The sequence below is a fragment of the Dasypus novemcinctus genome, chromosome 6 (genome assembly GCF_030445035.2).
Source record: "Dasypus novemcinctus isolate mDasNov1 chromosome 6, mDasNov1.1.hap2, whole genome shotgun sequence".
Classification (NCBI taxonomy): Eukaryota; Metazoa; Chordata; class Mammalia; order Cingulata; family Dasypodidae; genus Dasypus; species Dasypus novemcinctus.
Window position 1 is genome coordinate 102,953,584 of NC_080678.1, and position 14,409 is coordinate 102,967,992.

General features: G+C 46.3%; 1 protein-coding gene across 1 annotated transcript in view; it reads right to left on the reverse strand.

Moving 5' to 3' along the window:
* LOC131278904 (anthrax toxin receptor-like) overlaps positions 1 to 14,409 on the reverse strand; it is a 68,641-nt gene that overhangs the window by 13,866 nt on the left and 40,366 nt on the right. The window contains exons 11-13 of the mRNA XM_058299546.1: positions 4,194 to 4,263; positions 3,208 to 3,286; positions 2,290 to 2,766 (exon numbers count right to left, since the gene is read on the reverse strand). Of these exons, the coding sequence (XP_058155529.1) occupies positions 2,290 to 2,766; positions 3,208 to 3,286; positions 4,194 to 4,263 (626 nt within the window). The remainder of the gene's footprint in view (positions 1 to 2,289; positions 2,767 to 3,207; positions 3,287 to 4,193; positions 4,264 to 14,409) is intronic.

Consider the following 14,409-nt stretch of genomic DNA (forward strand, 5'->3'; position numbering starts at 1 on the left):
TTTCAGGACATTGGAGTTGTCCTCCAGGACAAGGCAATGATGGGTACAGGGCATTATGGATTTTGCCATAACCTACGAAACTGTGCAGGCCAGAGTGTCAACTGTAATGTAAACTAGAGTCCATGGTTAGTAGCAATGCCTCAATACATGTTCATCAGTTTTAGCACATGTGCCACACTAAGGAAGGTTGTCATTGATGTGGGAAAGTGCGGGAGGGGGAGACGGTGAGGTTTATGGGAATCCCTTATGTATATATTTTTTATGTAGCATTTATGTAATATAAAGCTTCTTTAAAATTAAATATTTTAAAAAAAGACATAACCTGTGCTGGAAGGTGTGGTTTGGGCTCAGCCTCAGCCCCTGGGAGAGGTGGGGACCCTGCTCAGAGCCGCGGGGCACAGACTGATGCCTGCAGGGCTGTGGCCGGCATGGCTGCCTCTGAGCCTCAGTTTCCTCCTTTCTTACAGGGACACCGCCCCTCCCTGGAGGGCTGGGGCAGGCCAGACAGGCTGAGGCCACCCCAAGCCGAGAGCCCTTAGTGGGATGGTCCCCACAGGCTTTCCCTTGAGCGCTCCCTGGGCAGGGACCTGCCTGCTCCTTCTCTGCCCCCCCTTCTCCTCCTCCTCCCTGCAGCCCTCGGGAAGGTCCTCCAGCCCCTCGAAGTCCCCTCCTTCCTAGCCCAGGAGCACTCCTCTCTGTCTTCCTGCTGCCCTGCTGCACACTTGCCTCTGGTCACCTCTAGAAAGGCCGTGGGCACTGGAGCAGCCTGGCCCAGCATGCACAGCCTCCCTGTGAGCACCCCATGGCAGGTGGGGCAGGAGGCCAGTGTACCTCTAGGCTCCAGGGGGGACGGAGCCTGAGCCTTGGTCAGTCTTGGGAGATGCAACCATAGCAGGGGCGCTCACCTGCTTGTTCACTTGGCAGGGCACTCACCTGCCTGCTCAGGCAGCAGGGGCACTCAGGTGCCTGCTCAGGCAGCAGGGGCACTCACCTGCCTGCTCAGGCAGCAGGGGCACTCAGGTGCCTGCTCAGGCAGTAGGGGCACTCACCTGCCTGCTCATGTAGCAGGGCACTCACCTGCCTGCTCATGAAGCAGGGGCACTCACCTGCCTGCTCACATAGCAGGGGCACTCACCTGCCTGCTCATGAAGCAGGGGCACTCACCTGCCTGCTCACATAGCAGGGGCACTCACCTGCCTGCTCATGAAGCAGGGGCACTCACCTGCCTGCTCACATAGCAGGGCACTCACCTGCCTGCTCAGGCAGCAGGGGCACTCACCTGCCTGCTCAGGCAGCAGGGGCACTCAGGTGCCTGCTCAGGCAGTAGGGGCACTCACCTGCCTGCTCAAGTAGCAGGGGACTCACCTTCCTGCTCACATAGCAGGGGCACTCACCTGCCTGCTCAGGCAGCAGGGGCACTCAGGTGCCTGCTCAGGCAGCAGGGGCACTCACCTGCCTGCTCACGTAGCAGGGCACTCACCTGCCTGCTCACATAGCAGGGGCACTCATCTGTCTGCTCACATAGCAGGGGCACTCACCTGCCTGCTCACGAAGCAGGGGCACTCACCTGCCTGCTCACATAGCAGGGGCACTCACCTGCCTGCTCAGGCAGCAGGGGCACTCAGGTGCCTGCTCAGTCAGTAGGGGCACTCACCTGCCTGCTCACATAGCAGGGGCACTCACCTGCCTGCTCAGGCAGCAGGGGCACTCAGGTGCCTGCTCAGTCAGTAGGGGCACTCACCTGCCTGCTCACATAGCAGGGGCACTCACCTGCCTGCTCACATAGCAGGGGCACTCATCTGTCTGCTCACATAGCAGGGGCACTCACCTGCCTGCTCACGAAGCAGGGGCACTCACCTGCCTGCTCACATAGCAGGGGCACTCACCTTCCTGCTCACATAGCAGGGGCACTGACCTGCCTGCTCAGGCAGCAGGGGCACTCAGGTGCCTGCTCAGGCAGCAGGGGCACTCACCTGCCTGCTCACGTAGCAGGGCACTAACCTGCCTGCTCACATAGCAGGGCACTCACCTGCCTGCTCACATAGCAGGGGCACTCACCTGCCTGCTCACGTAGCAGGGGCACTCACCTGCCTGCTCACATAGCAGGGCACTCACCTGCCTGCTCACATAGCAGGGGCACTCACCTGCCTGCTCACATAGCAGGGGCACTCACCTGTCTGCTCACATAGCAGGGGCACTCACCTGCCTGCTCATGCAGCAGGGGCACTCACCTGCCTGCTCACATAGCAGGGGCACTCACCTGCCTGCTCACATAGCAGGGGCACTCACCCAACAGCACAGGTAGAAGAAGCAGCACAGCAACAGGAGGAAGAGCAGGGCAGCTGCGCCAGCCACCACGGGGATCCAGGGGAAGTCGCTGCTGCTGCTGCCGGTGCTGATGAAGCTTTCAACAAGTGGTGGTAAGGGTATCTCCAAGCCACGGGGCTCCACCTCCTCACCACCGCCCTCGCCCTCGGGGGTCCCCTCCTGGTCAGTGCGCTCATCGCTGCTGTCCGCATCACCACTGCGGTACTTGGAAAGCCTCTCGAGGGCTGTGGCTGCAAGACGCTTGAAGAGCTTTGCAGGGGGCTTCTCAGGAGGCTTTCCAGGGGCCTGCTTGGGGACCTTTCCAGGGAGGTTTTTTGGGGGGGCCTCCTGGGGCATCTCAGGGGCTTTCTCAGGGGTTTGCTCAATGGGGCGCTGGCTGTTGACCTTGCTTGGGTTCCCTGCCTTGTCCTCGGTGGTTTTGGCAGCAGGATTCTCCCCCTGTGGAAAGGCCACCGTCACCATCCAGCCTTGGCTGCCAGAGAACAGGTGTGGCCGAGGGCTGGGCTGGGGCTGGGTGGCCCCCTCCCAGCTCCCATCTCCTGGCATTCCACCCCCAGCCTCCTCCTCTCCTCAGGCGCTTCACCTTGGGGGACCCCAGGGGGGCCAGGAGTCCATGGCCAGATGCCCAGACCACCTCGGCAGCACCCAGGGCCACAGACGCCACGTGTGGCGGAGGCTGCCCCATCCCCCTGCCTGAACCCCGACCTGGAGGGGTGGGCCCTGGGGCCCACACAGCCAGGGGAGCCACAGGCCTGGACTCTGGTCTTGGTGGACCCCTGCCCCACCCACTCACCCTGGCTGCCAGGTGCCCCCCAGTGTGTCTGCATCAGGGCTGGGCCGATGGGCCCCGTGACGGGGGTGCCCCCACCCAGTACTCACGCAATCCTTTCCTCTGAATTTGAGGTTGTTGGTGATGAAGGTTATGCCTTTGTTGAGGCTGATTTCAACGAAGATGGGCCTAAAGCATGGAGGGGGTGGGCCGGTGACAGCCAGGTCTCCCCATGGCTGAACCTTGGCCCCCAGCTTCTGGGTGCAGTGACTTTGCCAGCAAGGCACTGGGGTAGTGGAGAGAACGGGGTGAGCTCTCCTTCCCCAGAGCACGAGGTCGGCCTGGCGCAGAGGCCCCGAGGGACACGGCCGGCCCCAGGAGCCCGGCATCATCTGTGCACCGTGTGGCCATGAGCCACATGAGTGGCAGCAATGGGGGGGCTCCCTGGGCTCCTCCGTGTGGACAGGGCACGTGGGCTCAGCTCTGGCGAGTGGCAGGAGCCCTTTGGAACCGGATGGGCTGAAGCGCGTGCCCCAGAAAAAACCATGTTCACGACCTGCACCCAGTCCTGGGGTGTAACCCAGAGTCAGTGGAACTTCTGAGGACATCGTTATGCTGCGGTCAGGGGAATGAGACTGCCCTTAGTGCTGTGACTGGGGGCTTTCAAGGGAAAGCCACTTGGAGGAGAAGATGCTGGAAGTCCTTGGGAACCGGCAGAGAGAGGAGAGCACACGGCCATGTGGTGGGGGAGCCACAGGACCCCAGGATTGCCGGCTGCCAGCACCAGAGCGCTGCCCACCCTGGAGGGAGTCAGCTTCCAGCCCCAACACTGGCAGCCAAGAAATCACTCTTGTCAAGACAACCCATGGCTTGCTAGATGTCCCAGAAGTGGGGAAACTAAGGCAGGCACCCTCCACCTCCTGCCGTCCTCAGCAGAGCTGGGCCACATGGATCCCTGCCCACCCCCAGGACCACCCATCAGGGTAGGTACAGAGGGCTCCCCGGGTGCCCCGGCCGAGGGTGTCCTCACCCAAGACCACTAAACCACTGCCCACCTGGTCTCCTGCCACGAGGGTCCCCAGGTCGGGTCACTTACTTTCCAAGTATCTGAGGTTCTACTCCAGGACAAGTTATGACATTGTCTTCAGAAGAGCTTGCTGCTTTATCTAAAAGAGAAAACCCACAGCAGAAGGTCAGTGCATGTCCATCCATCCACCACCTCCTGCTGCCCTCGGCCAGACAAGTGGACCCTGGCAGGTGGCCAGCCTCTCCTTCAGCCATCGTCTACTCTGAGAAATTGTGGGATCCCTGGCACTGGGCAGCCGATGGTATTTAACAGAAACAAGGCAGGCAGAGAGACGTTCTCAGGGCAGGAACATTCTCGTGACTGGATGGGGAGGCAATCCCATAAAATATAACCATGAACAAAATAAATGTCAGGGAGTGTGAAGTGCATGACAATGAAAATGGGGAAGGCACAGAGCAAGGAAGTGAAGGGACATCCTCTCAGAACGGGTGGCCTGGATCATCTTTTACAGGTACAATTTCTCGTTTGGAGACATTACGATATTTGCAGATGAACTGACGTGATGTCCGGGATTTGCTTCGAATAAGCGGCAGTGGGGATACTGATGTCACCAGCTTGGCATGGGTGTGCCATTACTGACAGCAGGTAATGAGTATTTCAAGTTCATTCTACGATTCTCACAATGATTGTATGCTGTTGAACCTTCACTAAAAATCAGGCCTTTCCAAGGACGCAATGCTTGCTTTGAGCCCCAACAGGTGAGGAAGCCATCAGGGAGAGGTCTGAGGGAGGAATCTTCCAGGCTGTGGAGGGGCCTGTGCCAAGGTCCTGAGGTCAGAACTACTCGTGCTTGTGCAGGGAGGAAGGGAGTGAGCAGGACGGGCAGCATGGGCTTTATCCAAGGACAGCGAGTGTGCCAGGGCCTGACAGATGCCAGGGTGGTGTGGACTTGAAGGCAGCAGGACTTTTGGTGGCTGGATGCAGGGGAAGCAAAAAGGCACGAGGGGGCTGTGAGCTTTGGAGGAGAGGACTGAGTGGCTAGGGGTGCCCTTTCCTGCAATGGGGAAGCCTGACATGGGAGGGGATTTTGGATGCTTTGGCTTTCCTTTAGCCTTCGGTTACTGTGGGGTTTGGGACTGGGGCACAGGAGGCTGAGTGCAGGCCCACAGCTGTAGGAGCACCTCTCAGTCTGCAGCCTGCACACTCACTGGCCCCTGGACTGGGGTGAAGGGCACTGCAAAGAAGCCCTCTGAGTGGGGCTTGTCATTACAGTCATCCCCCAAGCTGGAGGAGCAGGACCTTTGCTTTCCAAGGCCCGGGCCCAGCTGCACCTGGGAAGGAGGGTGAGCAGCAGCATCCACTGTCTCTCTGCAGGATGGAGGCTGGGTCTGCCACCTCACAGGGTTGGCTCTTGTGGAATGTTTTCATTTCAACTAGGCTAGTTGAGTTCCAGGAAGATGGCATTGGAGTAGGCAGGCAGGGCTCAACTCTCTCACAAAAACAATGGAGAAAGGGCCAAAAGCTGTCCTAGGGACCTGCTTTGGGAGTCAACAGACCAGGACAGTGCTATGCAACTCCCAGGAGGGCAAGGGACAGAGAGATGAAGAACCCAAAACAACAAACCTGAGCTATCAAATGCCCACCATGGCTGGGAAGGGCTCCCCTCCCCCATCCCAAGATATTAAGCTGGGGTAAAAGCCCTGGCTCCCTGCAGCCCAATGGGGGGGGGGAACAGATGTCCTCCTCCCTGTCAGCTGTTTCAAGGGAAAAGGGAAGGGGCATCAGAAGGCTTCTCTTCCATGAATTCAGCCAGCAAATCCTGCTGTGAATTTCAGCTCTGACTGCACCACACAGGAAAGTAGAGATTGAAAGAAACACTTCCACGGACAGGTTTTCCAAGAAACACCATGCGCTGGCTGGTCTGGAAATTGCATGGACAAAAACTGCTTTAAGGACTCTCTTAACCCCAATTCTTGGGAGAAAATCTGCACACCATTAGTGAATCCCTGGCCCAGTTTTGGTAATTTAAGCTGGGTACTTTTAAAGACTCAGAATAAGGTGAACCAAGTATCAAAGAAGAGCTGGGGCGGGGGGGGGGGGAGGCAGGAAACAGGCAACAGAAGAAATTGACTATCAGAGCAAATTGATTGACATATTCAGATGCCTAGACATGAGCAAAAAATTACAAGCCATATTAGGAAGCAGGAAGAGATGGCCCAGCCAAAGAAACCGACCAAATATCCTGGAGATATACAGGATTTAAGAAAATTAATGAATGATAATCATGCAACACTCCTAAATCACTTCAAAGAATTGAAAGAAAATATGACTAAAGGGATAAAGAGTATTAAGAAGACACTGAGTGAGCATAAAGACCAATTTGAGACTGCAAAGAAAAGTAACAGAGCATACGCAAATTAAAGACACAATGGATGAAATTAAAAATAGAAAGATGAAGAGGAAGACCCCACATTTGAGGAAGAAAATGAAGAAATTGGAGGAGGTGCAGAAGGTGGACAGGGTAATAGAAAGAGACTTTTTTCTAAGGAACTACAGTGTATGATGTATGGATTTGGGGATGACCAGAATCCTTATACTGAGTCAGTGGATATTCTTGAAGACCTTGTCATAGAGGTCATCACTGAGATGACTCACAAGGCAATGTCAATTGGAAGACAAGGTCGAGTACAAGTTGAAGATATCATCTTCTTGATTCGAAAGGACCCAAGGAAGTTTGCTAGGGTTAAAGACTTACTATGAATGAAGAATGGAAACAAGCTAGAAAAGCATTTGATCACACAAACTATGGATCTTGATCCTTTTTGTACTTCTTAAAGCTTCCTTATCTTCTGGGTCAAATATATATAGTAACTGCCTATTTCCTATAGTAAGGTCCGGATATCTAACTATGAAAATGAAAGCTGGAGAAACATACAGGCTTCAGCCTTTATTTTCCTGTCTTCAATTTTAGAGCTTTTGAGTCTTTAATTGCCTGTCTTTATATTGCCATTGGGTTTTAATGATCATATATAAGTTAAAGAACCTTGCAATTCATGTAATTCCTTCTGACTTTTGACTAGATGATGAAGTAGTACTTATGTGTTAGGTGTCCTTTTTTGTCATTGTAGGCTATATTGTAGCTGTTTTATATGTGACGAGTAAATGGCACCTTTGATCCTGTGATGGCTGAGACATGTTTTTTATATTTTCTTAAGTTTCTAGACAAAACTCTGATATTACTAATGAAGTGAACTGGTTTGTGTTTCTCTTAAGTAGATGATGATATAGGAAAATACAGTATTTTTAGAGAATGCTTAAGTGTCTTAAGTGGTCATTTGTTTTAATTTTCTTCAGATAGCAAGAGTGTTTTGTTTTTTGAGAAACTAAGTTTCATGTAAATGCCTCAGTGTTGGTAGGCTTTCTTTATTTAAAATCTTTGGGGTTTATACATTCTGTTTGTCAAGCTTTACAACTGAGTTTCCCAAGTCAGTTTAAATCTTCTAAAAAGAAATGCTTTCAGTAGCATGAATGTCATTGCTTAAAAAGCTGATGGCAGGATAAGCATTTGGGGTAGTGTTTTATTAATATATTTGTTAGTACTTGTTCATTGTGGAAATGTGTACTTGCCTAAAAGCATATGTGGCCATGGAAACCACTTGTAGTTCAGGATATACAGGTTGTGTGTGTATTTAACTATCTTGTATTAAATTATTATTGCACTTAGCTTAAAATGAGAGTTGAAATTGCATTTAAAGTGATCATTAAATGTAACTATCTGTGAAACTGAATGTTTTGTTTTGTGTGCTGCTTTTTCACATTATCTATAAATCAGTGCTTGGGGAAATTCTACTTTCTTAACCTATTCATACAGGGAATAAAGTATGAAAAATTAGAAAAAAAATACATTAGAGGGAGGAGGTGCAAGATGGCAGCAGAGGGACGTGCAAGATGGCAGCAGAGAAGGGTGCTTTGAGAGTTAGCTCATCCTACAAGGCAGTTGGTGATCTCCCAGAACTATGTAAAGCACCTGCTTGGGGACCCTAGGAGACCAGATGAGCATCCTGCAACATCCTTGAAAGAATGGAAGGAGGAGACCTACCATCTGCAGAGAAGATTCATGAGTAGAGCACTCTACACTATGGAGGCCAGTGTCCATTCTCCACTGGTGGAGAAGCTGCCTCAAGGGCTATTCCATGGCTGGAGTTGGAAGCTCCATTTCCCAAAAATGGGGGAGGAAGAGATAGTTGGCCCCTGAATTCACGTAATGATTAGTAAACACGGCTGGGTAAAATATAACCCTAAAAACAGTTAAAGTTTGAACCTGTTCAAGTTGGAAAGCACCCAGTAGCTGCCATGTTAACTCTGCAAAAGCAGATCTCAATACATTCAACAAGATAGAAATTATACAATGCACCTTCTCTGATCTTAATGGAATAAAGCTGAAAATCAGCAAGAGGTGGAAAAAGGGTACATTCACAAATATATGGAAATTAAACAACACACTCTTATATAATCAGTGGGCCAAAGAAGAAATTTCAATAGAAATCAATAAATATCTCAAAACAAAAGAAAACAAGAGCACAACATATCAGAACATATGAGAAGCAGTGAAGGCAGTGTTGAAAGGGAAATTGATGGCACTCAATGCTTATACTAAAAAAGAAGAAAGAGCTAAAATCAAGAAGAATAAAACAACAGCAAACTAATCCCAAAGGAAGTAGAAGTAATGAAATAACAAATATCAGAAGAGAAATAAATGAAATGGAGAACAAAAAGCAATAGAGAAAATTAACAAAACTCATAATTGGTTCTTTGAGAAGATTAACAAAATCAAAAAACCCTTAGCTAGACTGACAAGGAAAAAAAGAGTGAAGATGCAAATAAATGAAATAAAAAATGAAAATGGGGACATTACTACTGATCCCACAGAAATAAAAGATATCGTAAGAGGATTCTATGAACAACTGTACACCAAAAAACTAGACAATGTAGATGAAATGGAAAAATTCCCAGGAATGTATGAACAACCTACACTGACCCTAGAAGATATAGAAGACCTTGACAAACCAATCACAGGTAAAGAGATTGAAACAGTCATCAAACAACTCCCCAAATGACAAGCCCAGGACCAGATGGTTTCACAGGTGAGTTCTACCAAGCATTCAAAGATGATTAATACCAATCTTACTTAAGCTCTTTCCAAAAAATGGAATAAGAAGGAACGCTACCAAACTCATTCTATGAAGCCAATATCACCCTAATACCAAAGCCAGATGTAGATATTACAAAAATTTTTTTAATTGCAGACCCATTTCCCTAATGAATACAGGTACAGAAATCCTCAACAAAATACTTGCTAATTGAATCCAACAACATATTTAAAAACTTATTCATCATGATAAAGTGGGTTTTATACCAGGGATGCAAGGGTGGTTCAGCACAAGAAAATCAATCAGCATGCTATACCAATAAGCAACCGCAATGCACAAAAACATCAGTGATGTTTCTATATGCTAATAATGTGCAGTCTGAGGAGGAAGTCAGGAAAAAAATTTCATTTACATTAGTGATTAAAAGAATCAGATATATAAAAATAATTTTAACCAAGGATGTAGAGCCCTTGCATTCAAAAAACTACAATGCATTGTCAAAAGAAATTTTTAAAAAGACCTAAATAAATGGTAGAATATTCCAAGCTCATATATTGGAAGACTAAATATCATTAAGACATCAATTCTACACAATTTGATATACAGTCAATGCAATCCCAATACAAATTTCACCAGCATTTTTTAAACATATGGAAAACACAATTATTGAATTTATTTGGTAGGGTAATGGGGTTCCGATTAGGCAGAAACATCTTGAAAAGGAAAAGCAAAGCTGGAGGACCCTCTCTTCCAGATTTTAAATCACATTACATAGCTACAATGGTTAAAAAAAAAAAAAAAGCATGGTACTGGCATAAAGACAGACACATATACCCATGAATCCAAACTGATGGTTTGGAAGTAGACCCTCATATCTATGGTCAAGTAATTTTTGGCAAGCCTATCCAACCCACCCAGCTGGGGCAGAGCAGTCTATTTAACAAATGGTGCTGGGAGAATTAGATATCCATAGTCAAAAGAAAGAAAAGGAACCCTTATCTCATGTCTTATACAAAAATTAACTCAAAATGGATTAAAGACCTAAATATAAATGCAAGAACCATAAGGCTCCTAAAAGAATATGTAGGAAAACATCTTCAAGACCTGGTGGTAGGTGGTAGATTCTTAAACCTTATACCAAAAGCATGAGCCACAAAAGAAAACATGGATATATGGGACCTCCTCAAACTCAAACACGTCTGTGATGCAAACGACTTCATCAAGAAGGTGAAAAGGCATCTGACTAAATGGGAGAAAATATTTGGAAACCACATATCTGATAAGGGCTTGATTTCCATTCTAAATAAAAGAGAGCATATAACAACAATAAAAAACCAAACAATCCAACTTAACAATGGGCAAAAGATTTAGATGGACTTTTCTCCAAAGAGGAAATACAAATGGCCAAAAAGCACATGAAAAAGTGTTCCATATCACTAGCTACTAGAGAAATGTAAATCAAAACGACAATGAGATCTCATCTTACACCACATAAAATCGCCATAATTTAAAAAACAAAACAAAACAAGTGCTGCAAAAGATGTGGAGAAATAGGAACACTCCTTCACTGTTGGTGGGGTTGTAAATGGTGCAGCCTCTGTGGAAGACAGTTTGGCTCTTCCTTAGGAAGTTACATATAGAACCACCATATGATCCAGTAATTCCTTTACTAGGAATATATCCAGAAGAACTGAAGTCTGTGGCACAAACAGAAGAACACGTGGCACACCGATGTTCATAGCAGCATTATTCACAATTGCCAAAAGATGGAAATAACCCAAGTTTCCAACAGCCAATGAATGGCAAACAAAATGTGGTATATACATATGATGGAATACTATGCTGCATTAAGAAGAAATGAAATTGGGACACCAATGATAATATGGATGAATCTTGAAGACATTATGCTAAGTGAAGTAAGCCAGACACAAACGGACAAATCTTGCATGGTCTCACTAATATGAATGAAATATGAAGAATAAATTCATGGAGTTAAACCCTAGAGGACAGGTTATCAGGAGTTATGAGGAGGTCTGAGAAGGAGTACTGATGCTTAACGTATGTAGAATTTTTAATTAACTTGACCGTTAAAGCATGGAAATGGACAGAGTTGATGGTAACATATTATAGTGAATAACAGCTGGTTTATAAATGGGAATGTGGCTGGAAAGGGTGATCCAGGGATGTAAATGTCAATTGAAAGAAAGCTAGAGCTTAATCTAGGGACTAAATAACACAGTGAACCCACAGGTGAAAGAGAATTGTGGTTGATGGTACAGATGAAAGAGTGTCCTTCTGTGAGCAAGAACAGATGTACATCACTATTACAGGGTGGTGGAAATGTGGAGAAGCACGGAATAAATACAACTGGTGTGACCTATGGACTGTGGTTAGCAGGAATAATGTAATATTCTTGCATCTATGCCAAAGATTACTATGTTGATCATGAAGGAATATGGAAAAAGTGTGCCAAATGTACACTATGGACCATAGTTGGTGGTAATGGTGTAATGATATTATCTCATAATCTGTAACAAATGTTTCACTATGGTGTGGTGTGTTGGTGAAGGGCTGTTGTATGGCAATTTTACACATACACATGATTGTTTTATAGGTGCACAACTCCTGTAATAAATATATATTAAAAAATAATAATAGGGGGAAGTGGCTGTGGCACAATAGTTGTGCTCCAATCTACCATATGGGAGGCCCTGGGTTCACATTCTGGGGCCTCCTTGTGAAGGCAGTCTCACCTGCATGCTGCGGAGAGCCACCCAGCCCACAAGCAGTGTGGAGAGCTGACTCAGCAAGATGACACAACAAAAAAATAAAGGAAGACAAGCAAAAACACAGAAGAACGTGCAGCAAATGGACACAGAGAGCAGACAGCAAGCAATCCACAAGGGGGGAGGGGAAATAAAATAAATACATACAAACCCAGAAGAATGTGCAGCATATGGACACAGAGAGCAGACAGTATGCAAAAAGCCATAAGGGGGGGGGAATAAAAATAAAATAAAAATAACAGACAAAAGCAGTTTATTAAATTAAAATAATAATAATAATAATAAGGTGGGTTTGGTGGGAAATACACCAAATATAAGATATGGACTATGGTTAGTAGTAATATTTTGATGATACTCTCATAATTTGTAACAAATATTTCAGAAAAATGCAAGATGTGGGGTGGGGTGATACATGGGTTGGGGTGATATATGGGACTCTGTATAATGTCATACATGTTTGTTTTGTAAGTTCACAACTTTTACTACACACTGTTTATGTGTGTTCATGTATGAATGATATACACCAATACAACTGATAAATAAATAATTATAACAATAATAATAAATAATATTTTTAAAAATACATTAGAACTACCAGAAAGATGGCTGACTAAAAACACACTGGACTCTCTTCTTTCCTTAAAAAATATCTAGACGGCAGACATAAACAGCTTGGGAAAATAATCTTCTAGGGTTTAGGACACCAGGGGATGGCTGGACACTGCCCAGAAGAGAAAGGGGCAAGGGAAAATAATTGTGTCTACAAAACTATGCATTAAAAGCCATAGCTACAAATGCCAGCACCTTCCCCCACAATATAAAAACTTTTGAATTCTCAGGCCTCTGGATTGATGGCTACAAATGGGGCCCTAGGGATCTACATCCCCAGAAAAAGTGAGAGAAGGACACAGCCTAAGGCTGACCCAGCTTTTGACCCACAAATTTGGTCTGCTGTGTTCCATGGGCCCTTCCAAGCCAGATGGAGCCACACCATTGTTTGTCTTAAGAGCTAGCAAGAGATTAAAGAGATCCAACTCTCTCAATCTCCCTCTCTACTGACCAGGACTGGTTTTTGAGGTCACAAAAAGGAGAGAAATTACTTCCCACCTGGGAAATGAGAGGGGGCAGCCAGCAAAGTTTGGAGAACTGCCCCTGAGAAAGTGTCAATTACAAAGCTATTAGCCTCCAGACAGGAAACTTTGTCACAATGATCCAGTCGATGTTGCAGCAACACACTTCAACTGGGCATTGAAAGAGGGTTACCAAAGATCGCCATCTGCTGGGTGACCAAGGATTTGCATGTGAGAAAATTAAAATTAAATAAGAAAGAGAGGCTTTTTCTGGCCTTTGCAATCTCCCTCCACAAAGCCCTAGGAAGCAGGTCTGCTCCCCATTACTGGGTTCATAGCCCAATTTGATCAACTAACCAGGACAATCCCAGAGACTCAGAACAGATTGAACCAAAAATCAAAGAATAGCAGTAACACATAGCCTCTTGCCACTAAAGCCCTATGAAAGAGGAAAAAAATTTAGCATCTGAGTAAACTCACCACCCTAATCAGATGCCTGGATATCAAAAATTACAAGCCATTAGTAAGAAAATGTTAGAAATGGCCCAAGAAAAGGAATATATCAAAACTCCAGAAGGGACAGAAGATTTGAGACAATTAATCAATGTGATGAACACAAATTTCCAAAATCAAATTAATGACTTGAAAGACAAGGCATCCAAAGAGATAAAGAATATCGAGAAAACACTAATCAGTGGCCGCCAGAGTTTCTGAAGGGACAGAGAGGGAAAATAGGTGCAATACCGGGTATTTTCAGGACATTGTAATTATTCTGCATGACACTGCAGTGATTGGTATAGGCCATTATACATTTTGTCATAACCTATAAGATTGTGCAGGACAGAGGTTAAAAACTATAATGTAAATTTAATCCACGGGTAGTAGCAATGCTTCAGTATGTGTTCTTCAATTGTAACGAATGTACCACACTAATGAAAGATGTTGTTAAGGTGGGAAAATGTGGACGGGGGAGAGGATGGGACATATGGGAATTCCCTATAATTTTTATGTGACATTTATGTAATCCAAAGCTTCTTTAAAAATAAAAATAATATTACAATAGAAGATACTGAGCTAACACAAAGAAGAATTTAAAAACCTGTACAGAAATGTAACAGAGCTCATGGGAATGAAAGACACAATAGGTAAGATCAAAACCACATTAGAGGCATACAACAGTAGATTCAAAATGACTGGAGAAAGAATAAGTCATATAGAAGACAGAATGCTGAAACTGAAGAGAAAAAAGAAGAAAGAAAGAAAAGAATGGAAAAAATAG